General features: G+C 31.1%; 2 protein-coding genes and 1 long non-coding RNA gene across 3 annotated transcripts; 1 reads left to right on the forward strand and 2 right to left on the reverse strand.

The window, feature by feature from the left end:
• Window positions 1-8,290: 8,290 nt before the first annotated feature.
• On the reverse strand, window positions 8,291-9,046 carry LOC145569167 (uncharacterized). Its single transcript, XR_014096059.1, has 2 exons — window positions 8,684-9,046; window positions 8,291-8,605 (listed from the first exon to the last, which is right to left on the reverse strand). It is a non-coding gene; the product is annotated as an uncharacterized LOC145569167 (long non-coding RNA).
• Window positions 9,047-11,939: 2,893 nt separating this feature from the next.
• On the forward strand, window positions 11,940-13,872 carry LOC145569168 (heavy metal-associated isoprenylated plant protein 39-like). Its single transcript, XM_081628527.1, has 3 exons — window positions 11,940-12,228; window positions 12,758-12,833; window positions 13,489-13,872. The coding sequence occupies exons 1-3, from the start codon at window positions 12,217-12,219 to the stop codon at window positions 13,824-13,826; spliced, it is 426 nt and encodes a 141-aa protein (XP_081484653.1). The 5' UTR covers window positions 11,940-12,216; the 3' UTR covers window positions 13,827-13,872.
• Window positions 13,873-17,072: 3,200 nt separating this feature from the next.
• LOC145569169 (1-aminocyclopropane-1-carboxylate synthase-like) lies at window positions 17,073-19,703 on the reverse strand. Its single transcript, XM_081628528.1, has 4 exons — window positions 19,295-19,703; window positions 19,014-19,145; window positions 18,560-18,720; window positions 17,073-18,330 (listed from the first exon to the last, which is right to left on the reverse strand). Exons 1-4 carry the CDS (start codon window positions 19,445-19,447, stop codon window positions 17,325-17,327), a joined length of 1,452 nt encoding a protein of 483 aa, XP_081484654.1. The 5' UTR covers window positions 19,448-19,703; the 3' UTR covers window positions 17,073-17,324.
• Window positions 19,704-22,988: the final 3,285 nt, after the last annotated feature.

Raw genomic sequence — 22,988 nt, forward strand, 5'->3', positions numbered from 1 at the left:
CGATTTGTTTGTCTACGCCTTTCATAACGTTCATCATCACTGTCATTTGATAATTGAATTAGTAGATTACAAACATTTTCAGAATTTGAAGAATTGGAAGAGGAATTAGAAGAGTTAGAAGTTTCTTCTGAAGACATATTTTATGAAAGATCGATAGTTTAATTTGAGAATAGAAGGTTGAATGAAAAGCTAATTGATATAAACCATTTTATAGCACAATGGTGCATATATGCTATCAAAACATATACGTACACACAATAATTCCATTACTCAAAACAATACATGTCTTCCATTGAGTAGTCATATCAATTGTATTTTTGTGATAATTCATGTCTGTAAAGATGCTTGTATATTGATTCTTTAGGTAGTGTATTATCAATGCACCAGTTTTTTCAGTAAAAAATCGTTACTTGTTGCAGTGATACATACATCAATGCACTATACTCTTCAGAAAATAATTGATACTTTTTTGCAGTGATATGTACATCAATGCACCAGTATTTTAGTAAATAATTCATAAAATAATATATTTATTTAAAAGAAATACCAGTAATAAGTAAACATATATTAATAATTAAAAACGACAATTCAATAAAACATAAATATTAATATCTAAAACACACTTAAACTTAATTGCGGAAAAAAAAAAGAAATACAACAATGGTAAACATAAACTAATTAGAACCAACCACAATAACTTAAAGCGAACAATAATTAACTAATCTGATGGAAATAACTTCTTCACCAAACTATTCCTTAGCTCCTGATCTGCTTCAGATAAGTATGGCTTTGAATCTAGATGCTTGAACAACTCCATATTAATTTTCCTTTGCTTTCTTGCTTCTCTTTCCCTTTCTAACTGAGTCTTTTCCCTTTCCACTTGAAACAACTCTACTTCCTTTTCTCTCCGGTACTTTAATCTTGTAAGTTCAATTTCTGTTTCTGTTTGTCGTGTTATGTTCATGTTTTGGACCGTGTCCAACCAATTTTGCCATGCTTCTAATGGCATATTCGCCATTTTACTGTTACCTTTGTTTTTTGCTGGATTCATTGCTTGAAGGAAAGCCAAAACACCCAATATCACCACTGGTTGGTGTAACACCCTAGAAATTTCTTTCTTTTAAAATACCTGTTTTGCACTGTTTAAAACTTTAGATAGGAATATCTAAGACATTACCGCCACTGTGAAAACGGCTAAGGCAACTATCAAAGACACACAGCGGAAGACTAATTTCAAAACCTTCCAAAACAAGTCAACTTGAAAAAGTCAAGCAACGAAAGTAAAGTCAAACCAAAGTCAAACAAAGTAAAATAAAATCAACCTACGACTTGGAACCGTTATAGGCCCTTATTAAAACCAAACCGAACTCAAAACCTTTGCGTTAGTCATGCATAGTAATAATATCACAATTAATTAAAGCAATAAACACATCATATACTTATAGAAACTAGCATGATTCGCTCCTCACTCATGCCCATTCATGAAAATGCTTCATCACCTGAAAAGCTTATCTATACCTATTTCCACTACTCTCCATTGAAAATGGGTCATCATAGGGCCATGATAAAGAAAAGGCCAATAACACACAAAACACACAATCAGCAAAGCTGAGTATATAAGCGTAATTAAAACAATAGCATACAATTTCCTATCAACACACGACTTACCTTGTTGCACCTGTTTTTCAAGCATACAACATTCAATAAAAGTTCTCACTAGACACTAAATAATTTATTTAGCGTTGATTACGCATCGAACGGGTTTCCCACTAACCTCCCCCAAATAAATTGAGGTTACTGACACGAGAGCTAACCGTGCTAGCATCAAAAACTACACATAGGTGGCGGAATTCCTGCGCATAATAATAATAAAAGGAATGTACAACGTCCTGTACTCCAGTAGAAGTTATGATCAAATATAAAGTCACATAACTCCCCCCATATGTTCATACTCAAGGTATATACGTTCCAAGAGTTTTGGTGCGCAATCTCTTTCACTTTACGTTATTTACAGATTATTAAACTTGGTGATGACTCTCAAAACCATAATCATTCAATCAACAATAATTATTCAATCAATCAAATACACCAATTTAATTCTTGAATAATTAGTGACCACATAATATTTAATGCTGAACCCTTTTTAATTCTACCTCGGTGCCAATGATACCTTAAACGCATAAAGCGCCACAAATCCTATCCCTCGATGTTAAAAACACCTTAAGTGCACTAAGGCACCAACATACAATTTATTCCTCGTGTACATGGACACTTATATAGCTCTTTCCACATGCTTATAGCATCAATAAAAATTATATGAACCATAATAAAATTCCTTTTCAATATTCCAAACCAAATTAAACATTCAGTTTAATTAAACATGCTCTGTAACATGCCATAAATAAATATGTGATTCATAAATAATATTCCAAGCTATTATTTTCCATTCAATAATCCATCACAAATAAATCATGCTTCATAATCCAATCACCAATAACATCCAAATCATAATTTCCATTCCAAACCTAGCATGATATTACTTGTAATCAATCAAACACATTTAGCATGCTACTACATCAACATAATTATGCTAAGTACGCGAACGTACCTCAAATAAGCCCTTAAAATAGCCGATTACACTACAACAATTCCCGAATCAAGTCTCCTACATAAAGGGACAATAATACTATATTAATTCTCCTTGTATACACAATTTCCAGCAACTTAAATTTACTTTAGACTACTTAAAAAAAATATCTGAAAATTATTTAAAAATCCCTAATTAAACTCCTTTTTAATGGGTAATCACACCCTTTCATTAAAATCACAATTATACTACTTTAAATAAAATTTCAGCATTTTAAACAAATCAAAAACCCTTTAAAACTCAAGGATAAAATTTAAAGCATAAAAAAAACTTTGTTAAAAATCAAAAACTGCCCGAAAATCATATTTAGTGGCTGAATTTGGCCACGAGAGGGTGGTACTCACTACCAAAGGTAGTGAGTTTTTCTTAAAACATTGTTTCCACATGGAAAACACTACTTTTTTTTTTTATCAAAATCGGATGAGTTCAGAACCTGATTGGGATTAAAACGGGATTAATATTAACGAATGGAAATCTAAAAATTAAAACACGTATTTACGTGTTCAAAATATTCTGGAATTAAGTTAAACTAATCAGTAGTTATAATCACCAAAATTTCAAACATCATTACTATAAAAGCCCTAAATCAATTGTTTGTAAAAACCCTAAAATAGTGATTTTCAATAATTAAAAACCCTAGGTTATAAAATTTACAAAATCTAAAAATTATGACATTTATAAAATTTAAAATTATAAAGTTTAATCATCAAAATACAATTTGATACTAATTAAATTAATTTCAAACAATAAAATCAAAACCCATAAATCAATAATTATAATTACACAAATTAATAAAACAAAGGAGAAAGAAAATAAGACTAACCTTTTTGTGTGAGAAATTTTTGGGGATTCATGGTGTATTTATAGAGTAGAGAGTGTAGAGTTAAATTTGGGCTTATAAAGATGTGGGCTTAAGTTATGAGATAGGGCTTAAGTTATGGCTTTTGGAATGGGTTATTCCAATAAGAGTATGTAGGAATAATTTACATTGCCCAATAATTAATAAACGTTTGGCCCAAAATATATTGTACTTTATAAAACCTTATATTTAAAATACATTAACCCTTTAAAATATTTAATTAAAATACTTGAGCCCTTAACAATACATTTTATTGATACTTAAATACTTTATAAAACATAAAAATACGGGGTATTACAGTTGGTGTATCCGGGTTTGTTGATGATGAGTAGTTACCATCTTCATTGATCCTCATTCTTTTTGAGTCGCTACCTTGAGTGGATGTCTTTTTCTTGCAAGTGCCAACAATATTTTCAGCCGGCTTCCAAGCAGCATGTTGAGTTAGGATATCCCAAGCATGCTGATCGTGAAAGGTTTTAGACATCAACTTTGTCTTTGTGTTGTCGGCAGCATAGATCTTATATGCTGTCTTCATAACATCCTCATCATTCTCACCACTTCCCCTTCTAGATTGAGCACTAGCAAATGAACCACAAAATTTAGAGCATGAAGCATTTCTCCTTCTCCACCGACATCTAAGTTGCTCTAAACCTCTAACCTTTAACAAATCTTCTTATGTAACCCCTTCAGTACCTTCCTCAAAACACTATTGTTTATATACTCTAACATTATCATACATTTGTTCAATTTTCTTCTAGAAAACATCCCCTTTTTGGTTGGTAGTAGTTTTTTTTTTTATTTTGAATAACCTCAAGCCAAGCTTTCACAAGAGTTACTTCTTCAGCTTTTGACCAAAATCGATTGCCTAGTTGATTACCTCCTTCATTAGCTCTATCAGTTTCTTCAACTTCTTCCTCATCATCACCGTCATCTGATGATGCGTTCAATCTATATGAACAATCAAAACCTGTAAATGCAGCTTCACCTTGTGACATAGTAAAATGTTGTGAGATAGGAAATGTGGATTCATCTTGAGATAATTGAAAATTTTGAAAAGATAAACAATTTGTAGCTGGAAAATCATCTTGACTAAATGAGATGTTTGGATATTGTGGTGGCCGTTGAGGGAATTGAGTAAAAGAATTTGGATTTGAGAAATTCACATTTCCAGAAACGTAAGTAGAAAATTGTGTTAAATTAGGTTCTAAATCAGAATTCGGATCAATAGGATGATTAGAAAAAGAGGGATGAATATTTGAATTATTTTGAAGTTGTGATGATTTTTTGGATTTTATGGGATTTTTTTTTCCTTTGGGATTTTGGGTTATTCATCTCCAAAGTTTTAATTCCACTAACCTTGGATTACCACAAAATTTTGCTTACTTAAATATGGGAGTAATAATTGGTGAAAAAAAAGTTGGGATAAAATACCTCAAAATTATACTCATTTTATAGAGGGGAAAAAATTAGAGCCGTTGGTCTAATTATTTTTTTTTAAAAAGTTTTTATTTTAAATGTTATGACCGTTGTAAATTTTACAACGTTTATATTTTACTTTAATTGCAGACCATTGGATTCAAAATGGCAAAACAAACAAGATGATACCAAGTGTCAACTCTCAAACTAATTAACCCAACTTTATTCCCTCCTCCAATTTCCCACTTGCAGCTATGTATATTGAATAAAAAAAATTCCCACCAACCAATAGCACTTGGACAAGTGTCAACATACACAAGCATTGCCCAATCTTCACAAATGGGCATGGCCATGACCTGGTCATGCACCATTTCCCTCAAAAATTACTCCCTTTTATTATTTTAATCTTTTTTGGATTTTCTCTCTCTTCATGACCACCCAAAGAGAGCAACCAATGACAATGCTCTTATATAGGGAAGATAATCGAGCTATTGATTGACTAGCGGAGGTTATTCAAGTCCAATAACCCTAAGCCTTTGACGTATTATCCAAGAAGATTTAGTTAATGTGGCCTTGCCAAGAGTAGTAGTTAATTTATTTCAAAATTTTGTCCGGGACTCAGTCCTTAGTACCAAAAAAAAGGCGTTAAATAGGATGGATAATAGTATATACATCCCTTCAAAGAACCCTAATGACCTAAAACGCCTTCGATACTTCAGTAACCCTTGAGCACCAATTATAGATTACTCATTTTGAGCTTCGGTTTCATTCAAACCTTAAATGCATAATCACATCATTTAGCATAAAAAAAGCACCGACTCTTACATGTTCATAGCCAAAAAATTTACCCTTATATCACCATCAAAAGTTCAAAGCCAAAATTAGTCAAAAGATTACAAATTATAAATTACTCAAATAAGCATCTTTCTTGATGTCACAAATGCATATAAAACAAAATTTAATAAAATTAGCATCTTTTTTCAGATATATATAATTAGTATGTTCTTGAAGCATGTAGAAGCACATTATAGTTGATAGTGGCTTTCTAACTATAGCTCCAAATCACATCCAATTATTATTTATATTTAAAATCTAATTTCCTCTAATTAACTTAAATTAAATTGACTAGATAAATTAGGGCAACCTAATCCTGGTCTAATACATGTTTGGAACACAAAAAAATGATTAAATTCTTAATCTGCGTTGACTATCCTATCATCGCCTCGCTCATTGGTGATCTCATATGATTCTAGAGCTGGTAGCCAAGTCACACCCACGTAAGAAGTCATTAAAAATTATTTTTAAGATTTAATTTTTGTAATGTAGCAAGAGCTAGGCTAATTTTGATTCAAGGGTCACTACTCACTAGTAATAACAATAATCATTTAAAAGGAAAGTTAAGCTTTTAAATTACTTGTACAATATATGTTTTTGCTATCAAAAAACATAATTTGGTAGAATTGCTATCTTTTTTTTTTTTTTTATGAAATTCCATTATTGATCATTGTTTATTAGCAACCCTTCCAAGCGAGTATATGCGAAAAAAAAAAAAAAGTGTTAAATGATAGACACGACCTAATTTTACAAAAAAAAAAAAAAAAAAATGTTTAGTTATTATGTAAAATGTTGTTAGAATGGTTGAGTTGTATATTTTATAAATTTTAACTTTCTGTTATTTTTTTGAAAGAAACGATAGCGAAATGTATGAGAAGTTGTTATATACACTCGGGTGTATCGTACATCCATGTTTATTTATTCTCATTTTGATGATCGTTTATATGTTATCATCAAATGAAGAGCAAAAAAACCTTAGGTTAGTTGGGTGTACGGTACACCCAAGTGTATATAACAAATTTTATTTTAGAATATTAATTAAGATCAATTTCTGCTAAAGTGGTGATAAAATATAAATTAACTTTTTACTTCGTATTACTTATAATATGGGGAAAAAAAAATCATCCTTAAAGAATGAAAATGGTCAAATTAGTGTGTTGGTAAATAATTTGCAATTTTGATAAAACAGTGAAAGTATATTACCATTGTTAAATACGGGTTTGGGCCGCACCCGTCACGGGAGAGTGCAAGTCCACCACTTTACAAGACCAAGGAGGTTCCACCTCAAAACCATATGGCAATGAGGGGAGTAGCCCCTTAGCCTTATATTGTGGTGGTAACTCTTGAATTCTTTCAATGTGGGATTTCATAACCACTACACCCCCCCTTTAGTGTTTAGTGTGGGACAAGAAGAATGCTCACATGTGGGTTGTTCATGGGCTCAACACTCCCCCTCACATGTGAGCTGTCCATAGTGTTTTTGGCCCAGTATACTTTAGCAAGGCCCCAATCGTGGGCCTGGCTCTGATACCATGTTAAATACGGGTTTGGGCCGCACCCGTCACGGGAGAGTGCAAGTCCACCACTTTACAAGACCAAGGAGGTTCCACCTCAAAACCATATGGCAATGAGGGGAGTAGCCCCTTAGCCTTATATTGTGGTGGTAACTCTTGAATTCTTTCAATGTGGGATTTCATAACCACTACACCCCCCCTTTAGTGTTTAGTGTGGGACAAGAAGAATGCTCACATGTGGGTTGTTCATGGGCTCAACAACCATAGTTATTAAGTTTGACTATAAAGTGCCCAGAGTCAATAAAATGATCATATGAATTTTAATTTGAGAAAGAAGACAATAGATTTTTGTATATAGGAGAAGAAATTAAATTTTGTTAAGTTCAATTGTTCAAACATATGAACAATATGTATCTATCTATCGTAGACTTTGTAAATGTAGGTCTTCGGCCGAGAGCATGACATAAAGTTTGTCTTATCATGGTCGCATGAAAAATTACATCAATTGGTTACCTTAAGAAATGAAACTCCTATTAAATGCAATTCGACCGCTGATTGGGGACTTGGGATCCTTTTTAAAAATATAAAATTAAATAAATTTCACTAAATACTTCTAGTGATCTTGAGATAACAAACAAAATAAAGACATGTTTACATTTACTGAAATGAGTTGAACTGAACTGAGCTGAAATGATATTTTATGAGAGAAGGAAATTAGGAGCTGAACTAAACTGATTGGAGCTGAACTGAACTGATTGAATCTGAATTAAACTGAACTGAACTGAAATTAAGGTGAAGTGAACATGCCCTAAATGAACAACATAAAATGATAAATGGGAATTGGCGAAGTAGACATTGACAAGATCCTACTTCCTAACTATATGCAATGCACAGTTGCATTTGTGGTCCATTCTCACCGATCTTATCTAAATATAATATGGCAAATGCTCATATATATACATATAAACTCCTATATTACTTGAAATGCTTATTTTGAGTGGTATTAAGATATGAAATCAATTTATAAATCATTGTTTTTTGTGTCTTTCTTTAAAAAAGATAGAAATAGGTCTGTTGGTTGATCTGAAATTGTTAGTTAAAGTTTTATTATTACATGTGATACGGTAAATAATAGAGTTACATGCCTAGCTGACTACATAAGGTGGAGCTCAAACATCTATACTCCATATTAAAACATGCAAATTATTGGGTGCGGACAACAGTTCGTGTGACCAGAAGGTAGCGGCAACGGGTTTCACTCCTTTCATTCCTTCCTTTCACAATCCATATCTACATCCCAAAATTCCCAAATAATACAAAGAAAAAACGAAATCCCTAAAATCAAAACAAATCACAAATTAAAACAAATAAATAACCCTAAATAAAAAAAAAACTTCCAATTGGAGGTCTTACTAGCGTGGCGTCAGCGTCGGTGTTGGTAGTTGGTGATTTGCGGCTGGTGATGCGGTGGTTGATGGGTTCAGCCAGTGGTGTGGCGGTTGTGGTGCGGTGGTTTGTGGGTGAGGTGGCCGGTGGGGTCGGTGGGTAGCGTGGCGTAAGGATTTGTGGTTGATTGTATTTGTCGGTTTCGTGGATGGTGATGTTGTTCCATGAAATGAAAAAGAGAGGATTCAGAGGAAATGAAAGAGAGGAACATAAGGAAAGAGGAGAGAGAATGTTAGAAGGAAATGGGGAAAAAAAGGAGTGAAGGAGATGAGAGCCACACATGTGTATGTTATGTTGGCGATCATATATTAACCAACAAATAACACATATCAGCCATTAAAATATACATATCAACCAATTGATGTTTGATATAAGTCAATATTATCGACATATTAAACATCAATAAAAACGTATCAACCACCATAAGGAACATATCAGCTAACAAAAAATACATATCTGCCAACAAGAGCAACATATATATCATCCAACAAAAGTTACATATCAGCCAATAAATGGAGTATATCAGTCAACAAAAGATACTTATCAGCCAACAAGAGCAACATATCATCCAACAAAATATACATATAAGCCAATAAATGGAGTATATTAGCTAACAAATGGAGCATTTCAGTCAACAAAAGGATGAAATCAGCAAATAAAAGCAACAGGTAAACCAACAAAATAATTACATAAGCCAATAAAATAAAACATATAAGCCAACAATTAAAACATAGATATCAGCCAACAATATAAATATATAAGCCAACTAAAGAAACATATAAGCCAAATGATGTCTGATATGAGCCAACAAAAGGAAAAAAAAAACATATCAGTTAACAAAAGGAATATATTAGCCAACTCAAAAATCATATCAACTAACAAATGAAACATATCAGCCAACACATGAAACATATTAGCCAATAAATAAAATATAGCAACCAAGTCATTTGCACGGAAATTTACGTGCGGGCATCCGCATGTAATACGCTCTCATTAAAATAACCCAACTAGCTAGTTGGTGTGTCAAAGGCTCAAACAATGTATCGGGTTGTTGTTACATCACACAAGAGATGAAAAAATCTATATCTATACTTAGTATTTAAAAACACAAACCACAAATTTTTCATATGACACATGTCATCATAAGTCACTACTCATCCATTACCACATATGACACATGTCACCTCTCTAAATCCTTTTGTTTAAGTCTTTATGCATTCTATAACTTGCAAATTCAATAAATGAAATAAAGTGTTTTATTTCCGCCGTAATAAAATCAAATTGATCCAATTAATACACATCACATAAACATATGAATTATAATAATAATTAAAAAAAATGTCTTTTCAACTCCTTGACTTAAAATATAACTTAAACTAATATGTCCTTTCATATCCCACGATCTATATGTATATATAACTAACTAAATTCCTTCATCTTCTTCCACAGTTCTACCCTCACTCTTTTTTTTTTTTGGTTTCTTTTAAGTTTTAGCAATGAAACATTTACTTCGTATTTCATATCAAAAATTTCAACTATTGAAAAGCATACCTACATATGAAATAACCAAGTAACAACCCGTGCATCAAACGAGCTAAAAGGCTAGTTTAGTATTAATTAGAGGACCTATTCAAGCAAAAATTTAAGTTGATGGAAAAATCTTTTTGATATTATACTTTAATTTAAAGGAATAAAATGATAAACATAGCCCTAAGGGCTATGTATAAAGCTAAAAAAGGAAATATTAAGGATAAATTAACATTTATTACACCGATCTGTGCGTAATTTTATCATGAATTTTCAACTTAATTCTATTTCAGAAAGTATATTTATTGCTTATATATAGCCCTAAGGGCAACATATATCATTACCCTAATTTAAATATTATCCGATAAGATGAATAACACATTTATGTTTTCTTTGCTGTAAATTAATATATTATATTCCCTAAGATAACGTTTTTACCGAATTGAATAAACTTTTTCTTCACTTGTACTCCCTCCGCCCCTTAATTAGATTTCTACTTCTCTTTATTATGTGAGGAATAAATGTTAGAAGTAGGAATCTAATTAAGGGACGGAGGGATATATTTTTTTTCCCATTAATAAAGATTAGAAATCCAACTGCAATAAAGGCTGATTCATTTTAAAAGGAGATGGTTTACCAGAATACTTCATAATAGTGAAACTTTTCCTCTTTTGACGTAGTTTTTCAGGATTTTGATTTGTACTACGTTCTACGGTACGTACTAAGGTTAACTAGGGTTGATTATTCTTCACCAATTATTTTCATAAACAAAGGATTCATGGTACTATACAGTAGCTTAGGAAAGATCAAAGATACTACGTATCATTTAGAAAGTGAAACTTATTAACAAGTCCGACTTTTTGGATTATGTATCATGGATTGATTATGCTGTAATGTTGGTAATTAAATTAACCTTGGATGACATTATGAAACTAATTTTTAAACACAAAAATTTTCTTGTTTTGATATCAATTTAGATATTAGATGTCCAATTCCAGAATTTAGTCCAACGACACAGGTTAGCAATTGAGAGCAAATGTGGGGTAGGTAAGGACAACATTCCCCTATTCCTAAACAAATATAGATGATAAGGTACTCGATCGATCGAAATGGTAACATCAAGGTCACAAGGTGAGTTCTCACCATATCCTTAATTGACATCTGAAGTATGTTCAACTTTCAGCGTATATACTACACTCTTTATATATTTTCTTATAACTAAAAAAAATACGGAGTAATAATAAACAAAAACAAAGTGTGTAAAAACGTGAGCAATTAAGCTAATAACAACTCTTAGAAGGAGTTAGAACAACGTTTACCATTTTCCATGCCTGAACTTAATATCATTATTATACAAGGACCCTACTTTCAACATTTGAATCCACATGTAAACGTTGTTGAACATACGTCAAAAAATTATTGAATGAGTCGTTAGATGCAACAAATCATAGCCCACCATACCATATTCGAAGTACATTAAATAATAATTATCATATTAAATTTTTTAAAGACAATTATTAGTCTCTTTCTATTGTTCATATTCATAATTATATTTATATCAACCAAAAGTCTTTATTTTCCTACGTTATTAGCAAATAGCCAAATATAATACCAAAAAGAGACATTATGTTAACGACTTGACTTTAAAAAAATCAATGTATTTAGGAATTTTCTAGCCGATATCAAATAAAATTTACACCATAAATAAATAAATTGGAGTGACGCCGTCTTTGTATTACCTTGAAGTCCAAGGAAATTGTATAGAGTTTTCCCTTGGTTGAAAATTCAAGGACATCTCATCTTATAAGTTACAACTTCTCTCATTTTCTCTCTCACAATTTGTGTTAAACTATACAATCGTGTCTATTTAGAATTAGTCATCAATTCTTGTGATATCACCTTAATTTCTTTTATATTTGTTTGCTAGTCAAACTGTGATCTTATTTGCAGAAGCAAGTCAAGCAACTCGATCTATGGAAATCAAGGTAATAATTAATACTCTAATATTCATTTCTTAAGTTGATAGGATCATTTATGTTTTCTTAATTGTGTTGTTATTTTCAGTGATTTCATTGAGTGTTTCTTATCATGTTTCCCTTACATCATAACAATTATAATAAAATGCATATATATATATATATATATATATATATATATATATATATATATATATATATATATATATATATATATATATATATATATATATATATATATGGTCTCTTCTTTCTTTATATGTATGTATATTTAACAAAAACTCAACTGTAAGTTATTACTTTGTTGCGAGCTAGGGGTATGTCGTATGCCCCTAGATCGAGTTTTTATATGTTGACTTTATTGATGAGATCGATAGGTGAATTAGACTCAGACTAATTAATATGTGAATACGTATTTGGTTGATGTATTGTCGGTATATGTAGTTTAAGAGAAAAATGATGTGATTTAATGAAGAAATTTACGAAGAATTAATATAAGGCGATGATCATTAATCTGATTGTTGGGTTGTTTGTGTAGAAAGTGGTGATGAAATTGAACATCCATGATGACAAAGACAAGCAAAAGGCCATGAAAGCAGTCTCTTCACTTACAGGTTGGTGCTCTTTCCTTATTTTTCTCGACTCTCAAACTTTCTTTTCCTTTATGTTTTTTCAATGATTTTTTTCTTAAGCGAATATAATTGTTTTTTTTATTTTTATGCATATACTTTCCTTTTCTATTACTATCAAGGTACATAAATTCATTAAATTATGTAAAAAAAGGATTTTATAAGACGGGAGATGGAGTGATTTTGTTGTTCTTGTAGAAGGTCTTTTGACACGGTAGATATTGTTCATAAATTAAGATAGTACAATCGAGGCGATAGTATATTTTTTCATGGCTTAACAAAATTACAATTTACAACAATCATATAGGAGTATTTTATTGATAATCATAATATTAGCTACAAAATGTGACTGATTGGTAATATCAATAGAATATTCTGTAACGTTGAATTATAATATGATAAACGGGATATATTTTTCGATACTAATGATATCATATCTCTAACATAATAGTACAATCAATAAGTTATTGATTTAATTTAATCAAATAATATTACACATACTTCGTACTTTAATTAAGTTGTTGATTAATTTGATAGTGTTAAACATTATATACTTTTCCTAACAACTATAAAAACAGAGGAAAACAGGGTATGTAAAACAATGCTAATCAAAGTTTATGATGGTTAATTAATAATGCAGGGATTAATTCAGTGGAAGTAGACTTGAAGGAAAGTAAAATGACAGTGATAGGAGATGCTGATCCAGTTGACGTGGTAAGCAAGTTAAAGAAACCCTGGAATGCACAGATTGTAACAGTGGGGCCCCCAAAAGAGGAGAAAAAGGATGATAAAAAGGGTGACAAAAAAGATGATGATAAAGCCAAGAAGGAGAAGGAAGAAAAAGAGAAGAAGGAAAAGGAAGAAAAGGAGAAACAAATTGCTGAGCTTCATAGACTTTACAGATTACATAACCCTCCTGTTTACTATTGTTATCAAACTATAGAAGATAATAATCCTAATACTTGTGTGATTTGCTAATTATGTGGATATAGTTCGTTTCAAATGGAAAAGACATTTTCTGATATTCGCCAGAGTTGAAACCTGTAAGATGTAAAAGGCGAACGCAAGATGATTGGACATACATGTTGTTATGTCCAGTTGTTGTACTCGTATACGGAATGATATACAAGTAATTGCGTTCCATTAAGTTAAAGAAGAGCGACGCATAGAAGGATCACCGCTCCTTGCTTCTACTTTGAATTTCGACTACTTGTATCAAAACTCAAAAGTACATATTTTTCAAATGTACCTAATAAGAAGAGTTTGGAATAATATCTATTTTGTTGAGAAGCTTTGATTGTGATTAGTAACCGAGGTTATGTTCTTGCACCCTTCCAATTGTAGCTTCAATCAAAACCATGGTTTATTAGAAAATTGTTTCAAATTTGAGATTTTTCCCTTGTATATGTATGATTTATTATGTATTTATCAAAAAATTAAAGTGTGCTCAAGAGATAAGTTAGGGCCTGTTCTCATACGATTATTTTCAGTTCAGTTCAGTTCAGTTCAGCTCTAATAAGTTCAATTCAGTTCAGCTCCTAATTTCCTTCTCTTATAAAAAAATCATTTCAGTTCAGTTCAGTTCGGTTCATTTCATTTCACTTCAGTTCAGTTTAGCTTATTTTAAGCAACGAGAACAGACCCTTAGTATAATTCTTCATTGCCCTAGACTTCTTGCCCTAGGTGCCAAAGTGTGGCTTCCGATCCTCCTCCTCCTCCTCCTCCTCCTCTTCTTCTTCTTCTATTGTACAATTGTATTATACTCCGTACTTATTTGTGCATAACATCCATACTACTTAAGTCACATGTTTTATTAATTATTGTATTATATGTTAACATGGTATCCCGTCAAAAAAAAAAAAAAAAAAAAAAAAAAAAAAAAAAAATTGGTATCTAAAGTATCTCGTTTAACTCTATATATCTATGAAATATGGTGCACCTCTCACTATATTGTCGACAATTCTTTTTCCCAACTTTACTAGTCCACATATATAGGCAAGTCAATTTAAAAAACACACATGATCCACAAAAATACATGTGTACAAAATCCAAGCCACTATATAAAATTAAAGATGGGAACTTTTTATAGCATATAAAGAGTACATTGCATCTAAGTATATAATGTCACAATTTAAAAATTAAAACATCTAGGAGTATATGTCAATTCTCATAAGTCATGAATGTCCTCTAGGCTAGGTTGTTGAATTAGACCACTTAATTACTAAGTGAACTTCTGCTCAATATTGAATAGGGAACAATTTATACTAAGCCGATCCAATTGTGGGTGTCGTGGGTGGATCATGTGTCAAACTCCCTACACACAAACTTAATTGGAATGGGGAATAGCTAAGATGGTTAGAGCTTCTTTTCCAGTGATTTTGAGATTGATTCTTATCACCCACCTTTATAGCTCTCCAAAAACCAAAAAAATAAAATTAAATAGACTCGATCCATCTACCTTGCTCTAACTCAATGGATCCACTAGATTATTTTAAAATTTTCAGAAAAAAAAAAAAAAAAAAAAAAAAAAGTTACCAAAAGATGATCTATTAGTTCCCTACTTGGATCAATCCGAGAACCAACCTGCCCGAATTTGTAATTAATATTGGTTTGGTCCAATTCACTGGCCCAACCAAGACCAACCGGACTACCCATTTGAGTTAGCCTTTTCTAAGCTGTTAGATAAAACGGGCCAGGCCAGTATCCAGCCCAAGACCCAATAAGAAAGTTCAGGAGCCCATAAGAAGAAAGACAAGTGTCAAAAATTGCCACCAAGAAAATCAAAGAGTTCCTAACAAGACTACAATTATTCCAAGGAAAAAATAAATAATAAATAAGTAGAATAAAAAGAGAAGTAATTATGTGATCCATATCTTCACAAAAAGTCAAACAAAAGATGACAAAGTTCATGTGTTGTCTTCACATGATTTTTCAAGGATAATCATCGCAATTAGCAATTAAAACCGACTTCTAAAGACACCACAAACCTTTAAAAGTTTAAAACATTATAATCTTTACAAAGTGCTAAAACTTTTGTTCTTTTCCTTGAATTTCCTCTTGTTTATAGTTTAATATACCCTTATAAAATTGTAAAGTAGGCAAAAGATGATGTAATACCTAAAAGAAATAATTAAGATCTTAGTCAAAAAACCATAAAAATTAAATATGATAAGCTATTTTAATTAAAGGTCATATTAAACAGAACAGCCAATTATATTCCATCTTTCACATCATTAAGTGTTGTTTAGCTTCCATTTTCTTTGCTCCATTGTCTTTGTCTGTTTATGCTTCAAATTAAATTAAAAATGTGTCATTTTTATGCAATGGTTGGTAGCGTAGGATACACCTACTTTATCTGTTCATAGCTGTAACTTGTCTTACGTACTTTGGGACTTAATAATGCATGAAATATGCATTATGAGTTTATGATCTTCTGTGCATGCACATGCATGGTATCTTGGTATCAAGCTAACTAAGTAGCGATTTGTACTTGTAAGAAATTAGTACTACCAGTTGTGCATGAATGTTTTTGGTGGTTGGATGGATTATGCCACGTGAGAAGTGACAATGCTAATTAGTAAATACCAGCAGTAATGATCCTCTCGTTACAATTAATAGATATCCGATAATGTGATCTACTCGTTTAACTTGATACAAACATTTTTTAGTGCTAGCTATAAGATGAAATAGTAGGGTTGTACAATTTTGAGCCATACATGTGATATTTATTTTTTGCATTTTTCTTAATATGAAAATAATTTGACACATATTAGTCATCACTCAACCCTATAAAAAGAGAAAAATTAAAGTGCTATTAACATGTAGTGAAAGATGTACAAATTATGCTATGGTGTATGGTTTTTAAGTTTTTAACAGTCACATAAGTGTGTATTGTGTACTAGTATCATTCTAAGGCAGAAAATCAGATGATTTTATAACAGTCACATAAGTGTGTATTGTGTACTAGTATCATTCTAAGGCAGAAAATCAGATGATTTTATTCTTTTTTTAATTATTTGCAGCTAGTTTGCTACAATATATAGTAGTATATATAGGGTTTGTTCTGATTTACTGAACTGAGCTGAACTGTACTGAACTGAACTGGATAGTTTATAAGAGAAGGAAATTAAGAACTGAACTGAACTAAACTAATTGGAGCTAAACTGAACTGAACTGAAAATAAGGAGAACATACCCTTACATAGTAAATGAGATATGAGTCAATCAATCAATTTCAATCATTAAATTTCCTTTGACTGCTTAATAACATTACAATGAATAATTTTTTCTAAGGAGATTACAAAATACATTTTTTTTTTGGTAATCTCCTACTCTCATTACTAGATACGAACAAATGATCATAAATTTTACAATTCAGTTATGCACACAAAGTCACAAAAGATAAATAATCTCTATACTATAAACATTATGATCAATTTTATTATTCCAAATGATACATGTTAATTAAAAGAACTAATTAAGTCTGAGCTCGAACGAGGGGAGACATGGGTGAGTGTGGAGATCCATGTTGTGATGAAACTCCCATCAAATCCTCCAACCTTCGAGATGATATTCTGAGCTGAAGATTGGATTGCCAGCACTTCCTTTTCGCGGCACCAGAAGATTTAGGCTTAGCCACCTTTTGTGCCGCGAATGTCCTAATCCTTTTCAAAGCCACCTCCATTGTCTCATTATCCATGTTAGCTATACAAACCCTGAACCACCCTGGCTCATGGCAATGGAACGAACAACCCGGCGACACGTTGATTTTCACTTCGTTGATGATTACTCGCCACAAGGCTAGTTCTCCTTCCATCGTTAGATCTTGCTCGATGAGTGGTCGTAAATTCATCCACACAAAAAGTCCTGCATTACTCTTTAAACACTGAATTCCTACTTGGTTTAGCCCCCAAGTGAATAAATTGTGCCTTGTTTCGAGTCTTTTGCTACTTTCGACCAGAAACTTCTCGACAAACTCCTCATCTGATAGCATCGAGGCTATTAACAATTGAGTTTGAGCTGATACTAGCCCAAAACTCGACATTTTTCTTGCAACATTTACAACTTTATCGTTGTAAGAGTACACAATCCCTACTCTAAACCCTGGAAAACCCAAATCTTTCGATAGACTGTAAACGATATGGATTAAATCCGGGTTGTGGTCTTGTTCCAGCATGATCTCCGCTATGCTAACGAAATTTGGATATCCAAAGACAGTGGCACCATAAATTTCGTCACATACTAAGTGAATGTTTTTCTCATTGGTGAAAGCTAATATGCTTGATAAGGTCTCTCTGTCTAGGACTGTGCCGAGTGGGTTCGAAGGGTTTGTTATTAGTACCCCTTTCACTATAATGTTGTCTTCTTGAGCTTTGTTATATGCTTCTTCCAACGATTTTCGAGTTACTTTGAAGTTATTCGAGCTATGACATTCAACCGGGACAAGTTCCACCCCTGTTCTCCACCTTAAATCACGATCAAATCTGCAAAATTGGCGAATAAAACATAATTAGTTCTCTTGAAATAATTTAAAGGTAGACCTAGTAAAGTACAAATAATAATTGGACTATCTAGTTATTAGAGAGAATCTGGATCTTTAAGTAGAATATTCTCGATCATGCATAACTTTGACTAGTCATGTGTAGAATTTTGGTTATTAATGCAAAAAATAAAAAAAGACGAGTATAATAAAATGAGTCCAAGTGTACGTACCCAGGATAATAAGGTGTAGGAACGAGGAACGCTTCACCAGGGTTAGCCAAGCAAAATGCCATTAATTCATGGGCTCCAGTAGCTCCACCACTCATTACTATACGATCAGGATCAAATGTCACCTTATTTCCTCTCACTCTCTCCATGAAACTTGCTACAGCCTGTTAAAAAAAAATTAATCAATAATTAGTCACAAATTAACCAAGTTAACCATGAATTATATTTAAATAATATTTAATCTATAGTATATGGCTGCTATGTTTATTAGTCAAAGTGTGACGTGAAATTCCAACGTAATTTATATTACTTCATTTGTGAGAGCTACTCGAGTTGGACTTGGCCAAAACTTGACTCGAATCAAGCTCAACTTTGGTTTAATATAATAAACTTGAGTTAACTCGACTTAACTTGACTCGTAATAATTTGACCAATGAGGATGAGAATAGGAAATTACATTTCTAAAAGCTGGCAGACCATGGTAGTCTTGAAAGATGGCAATATCCTGAAATTGTTGAATTCCTTCAGCAGTACAAATGGAAGCAGCAGGATTTTTCAGAATCCACTCTTTCACCAAATCAAAAGAAAGCTGCAATAATTTTTTTTTAAAAAAAATAATCAATATTTTCACAAGTCAATAAATTCCATAATATTCAATGTTGACAATATTTATAAAAAATGAAAAATAAATAAATAGTCATAATCAGATGATTAAGAGAAGGATTAGTAGATAGTTACCTGATTTTCAGCAAGACCCATCTGAATAACACCAGTAGGATTATTAGCAGGGTGAAAAGGGTCATTTTCATAGGCTTTCCACCCATCAAAATAGGCAGATTCTTCACCATGCCCATTTCCAGCAGCAATTCTTGACAACAATTCAGCCACCATTATCTTGAATTTATATACTCAAATGACAATTTTACCCTTCAAAGGCTTAAATTCACAAGAAATAAAAGTTTCCTTATTTAGAAGCAAGTAAATACAGTTGTTTTTGTGGTTTAATTTGTAAAAACAGAAGCAGACGAGGGTGCTATTTATAGGGGTGGAAAAGGCAGGGGAATGAAATATAATTGATGATGTTTGAAAGATCGTTTAAAAATAGCTGGCACTTGAAATATGTTTTGAATTAGTTGGACATTAATGTTTGGAGTTGGTAATACTCTCTATATATTAGTATATTTATACTAGTAGCTAGCTTAGTATAAACTACTTTTATTATTGGTTTCTTAAGAGTTAACAGGAAGTTTCGTTTTGTGGGGACCTCTCTTAATCCTTTAGGGTTGTGGAGGTGCTACGATAAGAGGATCTGATCTCAATATTTTTTTAAAAAAAGAAAAAAAATCGAGTGTACTTTTATCGGTGATTATGTGAGACAAATCATGCAGCAGACTTTATAGTGATTATATTGTATTGTAATTGATTGTTCTTGTTTTCTTTTTGTAATGGTATATGTTTTTTGAACTATTCACTTTGAGGTTAAATAGCAATAATCTTGGTTTTAGTCGTTAAATTTGATTCAAATTTGGATAGATAAGAATAGTTTAGACCTTAAGAGAATGTAATGAGGTAGTTTGACTAGGAAAACTTAACCAAAGTATTTTTAATTTTAACACAACATTTAACTAGTCAATCAAAGATTCAAAGTGTGCAAATGCCATGTTCACTTGGGTTGAAAAATTGCATGTTCAACATTTGAGCATTTATGGTAAGACAATTAAACAAGTCTACCATAGAGGCCTTGACTCTTTTCACTCTTGAAATTTTATTGTGAAATTAAAGGAAATCAGGCGGAGCTTACTAAGAAAGCTTCAACCCAAATCATACATACAAGTAATTGCGAGTTTGCAACAATAATATGGAGATCCTTTTGGTTATCAATAATTATTTTGAAAATTTCCTATAATGAGTAAAAATTAAATTTGATGATTTAAAAGTATATATATTAAGATGGATCATAAAAAATGAAAGTGGAATATCAGAATAAAGTAAAAGTTCAAACTAAATAAACTAAAATGATGGATTAATACTCCATATATAGAAAGCACAAGTTTTTACTCTTACTTTTAAAGATTAGATGAGGTACAAATATTTTCTTCCAATTTAGATTGAAATAGTCAATAGGCAAAAGCTAACAAACGCCCTGGAGACGTTGAATAAGATAACTAAAAATATAAATATTAACATGAAATAAATTTTAACTCCACCGATTGATGCGTGATTTTGAAATGAATTCCCAAATTAATACCATTTTAGAAATTATTTTAAAGGGTTACTAACAACAAGGAGGCATTCGTTTGCAAGATCCTAATCAATAATCTATCAGGTTATTACATAGATAACAACATGCATCGGTAACCATGCATGAAATAGATGAATAATGGACCATTTTTAAAATTAATCTTGAAACTAATACTTTTTTTTCAATAGAAAACATATAAGAGTACAACGTACAAATCTCAATGTTTCAATCTACATGTTCAAATGTTTGAACAAGATTAAACAAGGATATATTGTACATTACTCTCTACTAGAGACCAAATGCTCTTGGAAACATAATTTGACAAGCCCAGTGAGTTAGTTTTTTTAAGTATAAGTATGCAATCGATCTTAGTAAGATGGATGGAGTTAAAAAAAATAAAATAAAATAAAAAATAAAATAAAATTTAAGATGCTTGATTAGATTGTTTACAAACATTTAAAAAAAATCGAATTGCAGGTTTTGAGCTCAATCATGTTTACAAATAAATCTCAAAAATTTTAGATAAGTTAATTAAATTTGTAATAAATGAGCATTGACTAAAATTTGATTGAAATTATTTACAAATGCACGTACGGAAATATATTTGCCACCCTGAAAAATCTTTACGACAGAAATCTCCTAACCAACCGGAAATAGCCTAGAAAGAATTGTTTCATAAATAATGGAAATCCTCCAAACTTTAGAGTGGGACATAAATTTATTTCTTTATTTAATGTTTCCGAGTAAGTTGAATAATTAGCATTTTGTGTATTTATTACACACGTACACACTATTATTTTATTTAAAGTTGCACGAATAATAACAAGACAACCTAGATATACATTGCACGGTTGTCTGCTTAATCTTAGATAATTTCCTTTTTTATAAATAAATTTGGTAATTGGTTTCCCCTTTATTGAGGTACAAACAAGATAATTAACATTTTTAACGTGTAATAAAACATTTCTGCCAAACTTTACTGCTAAAATTGAAATTTATTTAACTTTTAGTTATTTTAATTTGTGGGCTTATGTCCCCTCAAAAAAAAAAAAATAATAATAAAATAAAATAAAATTTGTGGGTTTATGTTTATGTTTAGTTTTATACTCGTAACTCGTTTACAGAAATCAGAATTGTTGAGTAAATCGTGTGTGTAAATGTCGACGTCAATTATATGCAAATATATGACCAGATTCAGCCCCCAATAAAAACATTCTTTTTTATGGTCGATAAGTTCGGCAAAAATTCAATATCATGAAAAAAATGTGTCAAAGATTATAGTCTGCTGCTTTATACTATGATCAAGAAAGAAATTAAACAACTAGTAATTCACATGAAATAAACTTGTATTTTAAAATACTCGTAGCATTTTAAAGAAAAGATAGTGTAATTTGAACTATAAATACCGAATATAATACGATGTATATGATACGGAGTAATGAATTTTGGACGAAATGGGTGGTATTATAAGGAGTTTTGAATGAGTAATAATGTGATATTTTTATGTAATTTTTCTATTTTTAATAAATGTAACTCCTTAATCATCAATTATTTGTTAACACAGTATATAATGTTGACCGCTAAAATCTGTAATTGTATATAGGTAAAATAAAATGCTAATATAATAATTTGAAATACTCTTATCGACTTCATCTACCCTCCCATATCTTCAAATTCTAGAGTTCAACATTGTTCTTTTTAAGTAGATAGTTTTTTACAAATTTATTATCGGCTTTTAGCTCTTATCATTTTTAATAGAAAAACAAGTCCTTCGAAAATTAGCAGTTTAATAATCTTAGATGACTGTGTTAGTCGTTAGCTGATTTGACCAATTCGTTGTGTATAATGTATATTTAGTGCAAGTATTTAGTAAAACGTGGTAGGGATTTTTTTTTATTATTATTCTTTTTCTTATGTATATGTGTATAATGTGTAAAGTGAACCATAAGGTTATTGGGATAATTTATTAAAGCTGTTTAAAGAGAACTATTCGTTAAGAAATACGAGTATAGAGTAAATTTTAGAAAATTTTGAATTTTACCATCTTCAAAAAACCACTTAATGAATTTACCACCTCCATATAAAAAAAAAAAATAAATAAATAAAAATTTACTTTACCACCACAATAAAAATAAAATTAAAATTAAAAAAAAAAAAAAAAAAAAAAAAAAAAAAAAAAAAGCTTTTGTT

Source organism: Chenopodium album, chromosome 11, assembly GCF_948465745.1.
Source record: "Chenopodium album chromosome 11, dcCheAlbu1.1, whole genome shotgun sequence".
Taxonomy (NCBI): Eukaryota; Viridiplantae; Streptophyta; class Magnoliopsida; order Caryophyllales; family Amaranthaceae; genus Chenopodium; species Chenopodium album.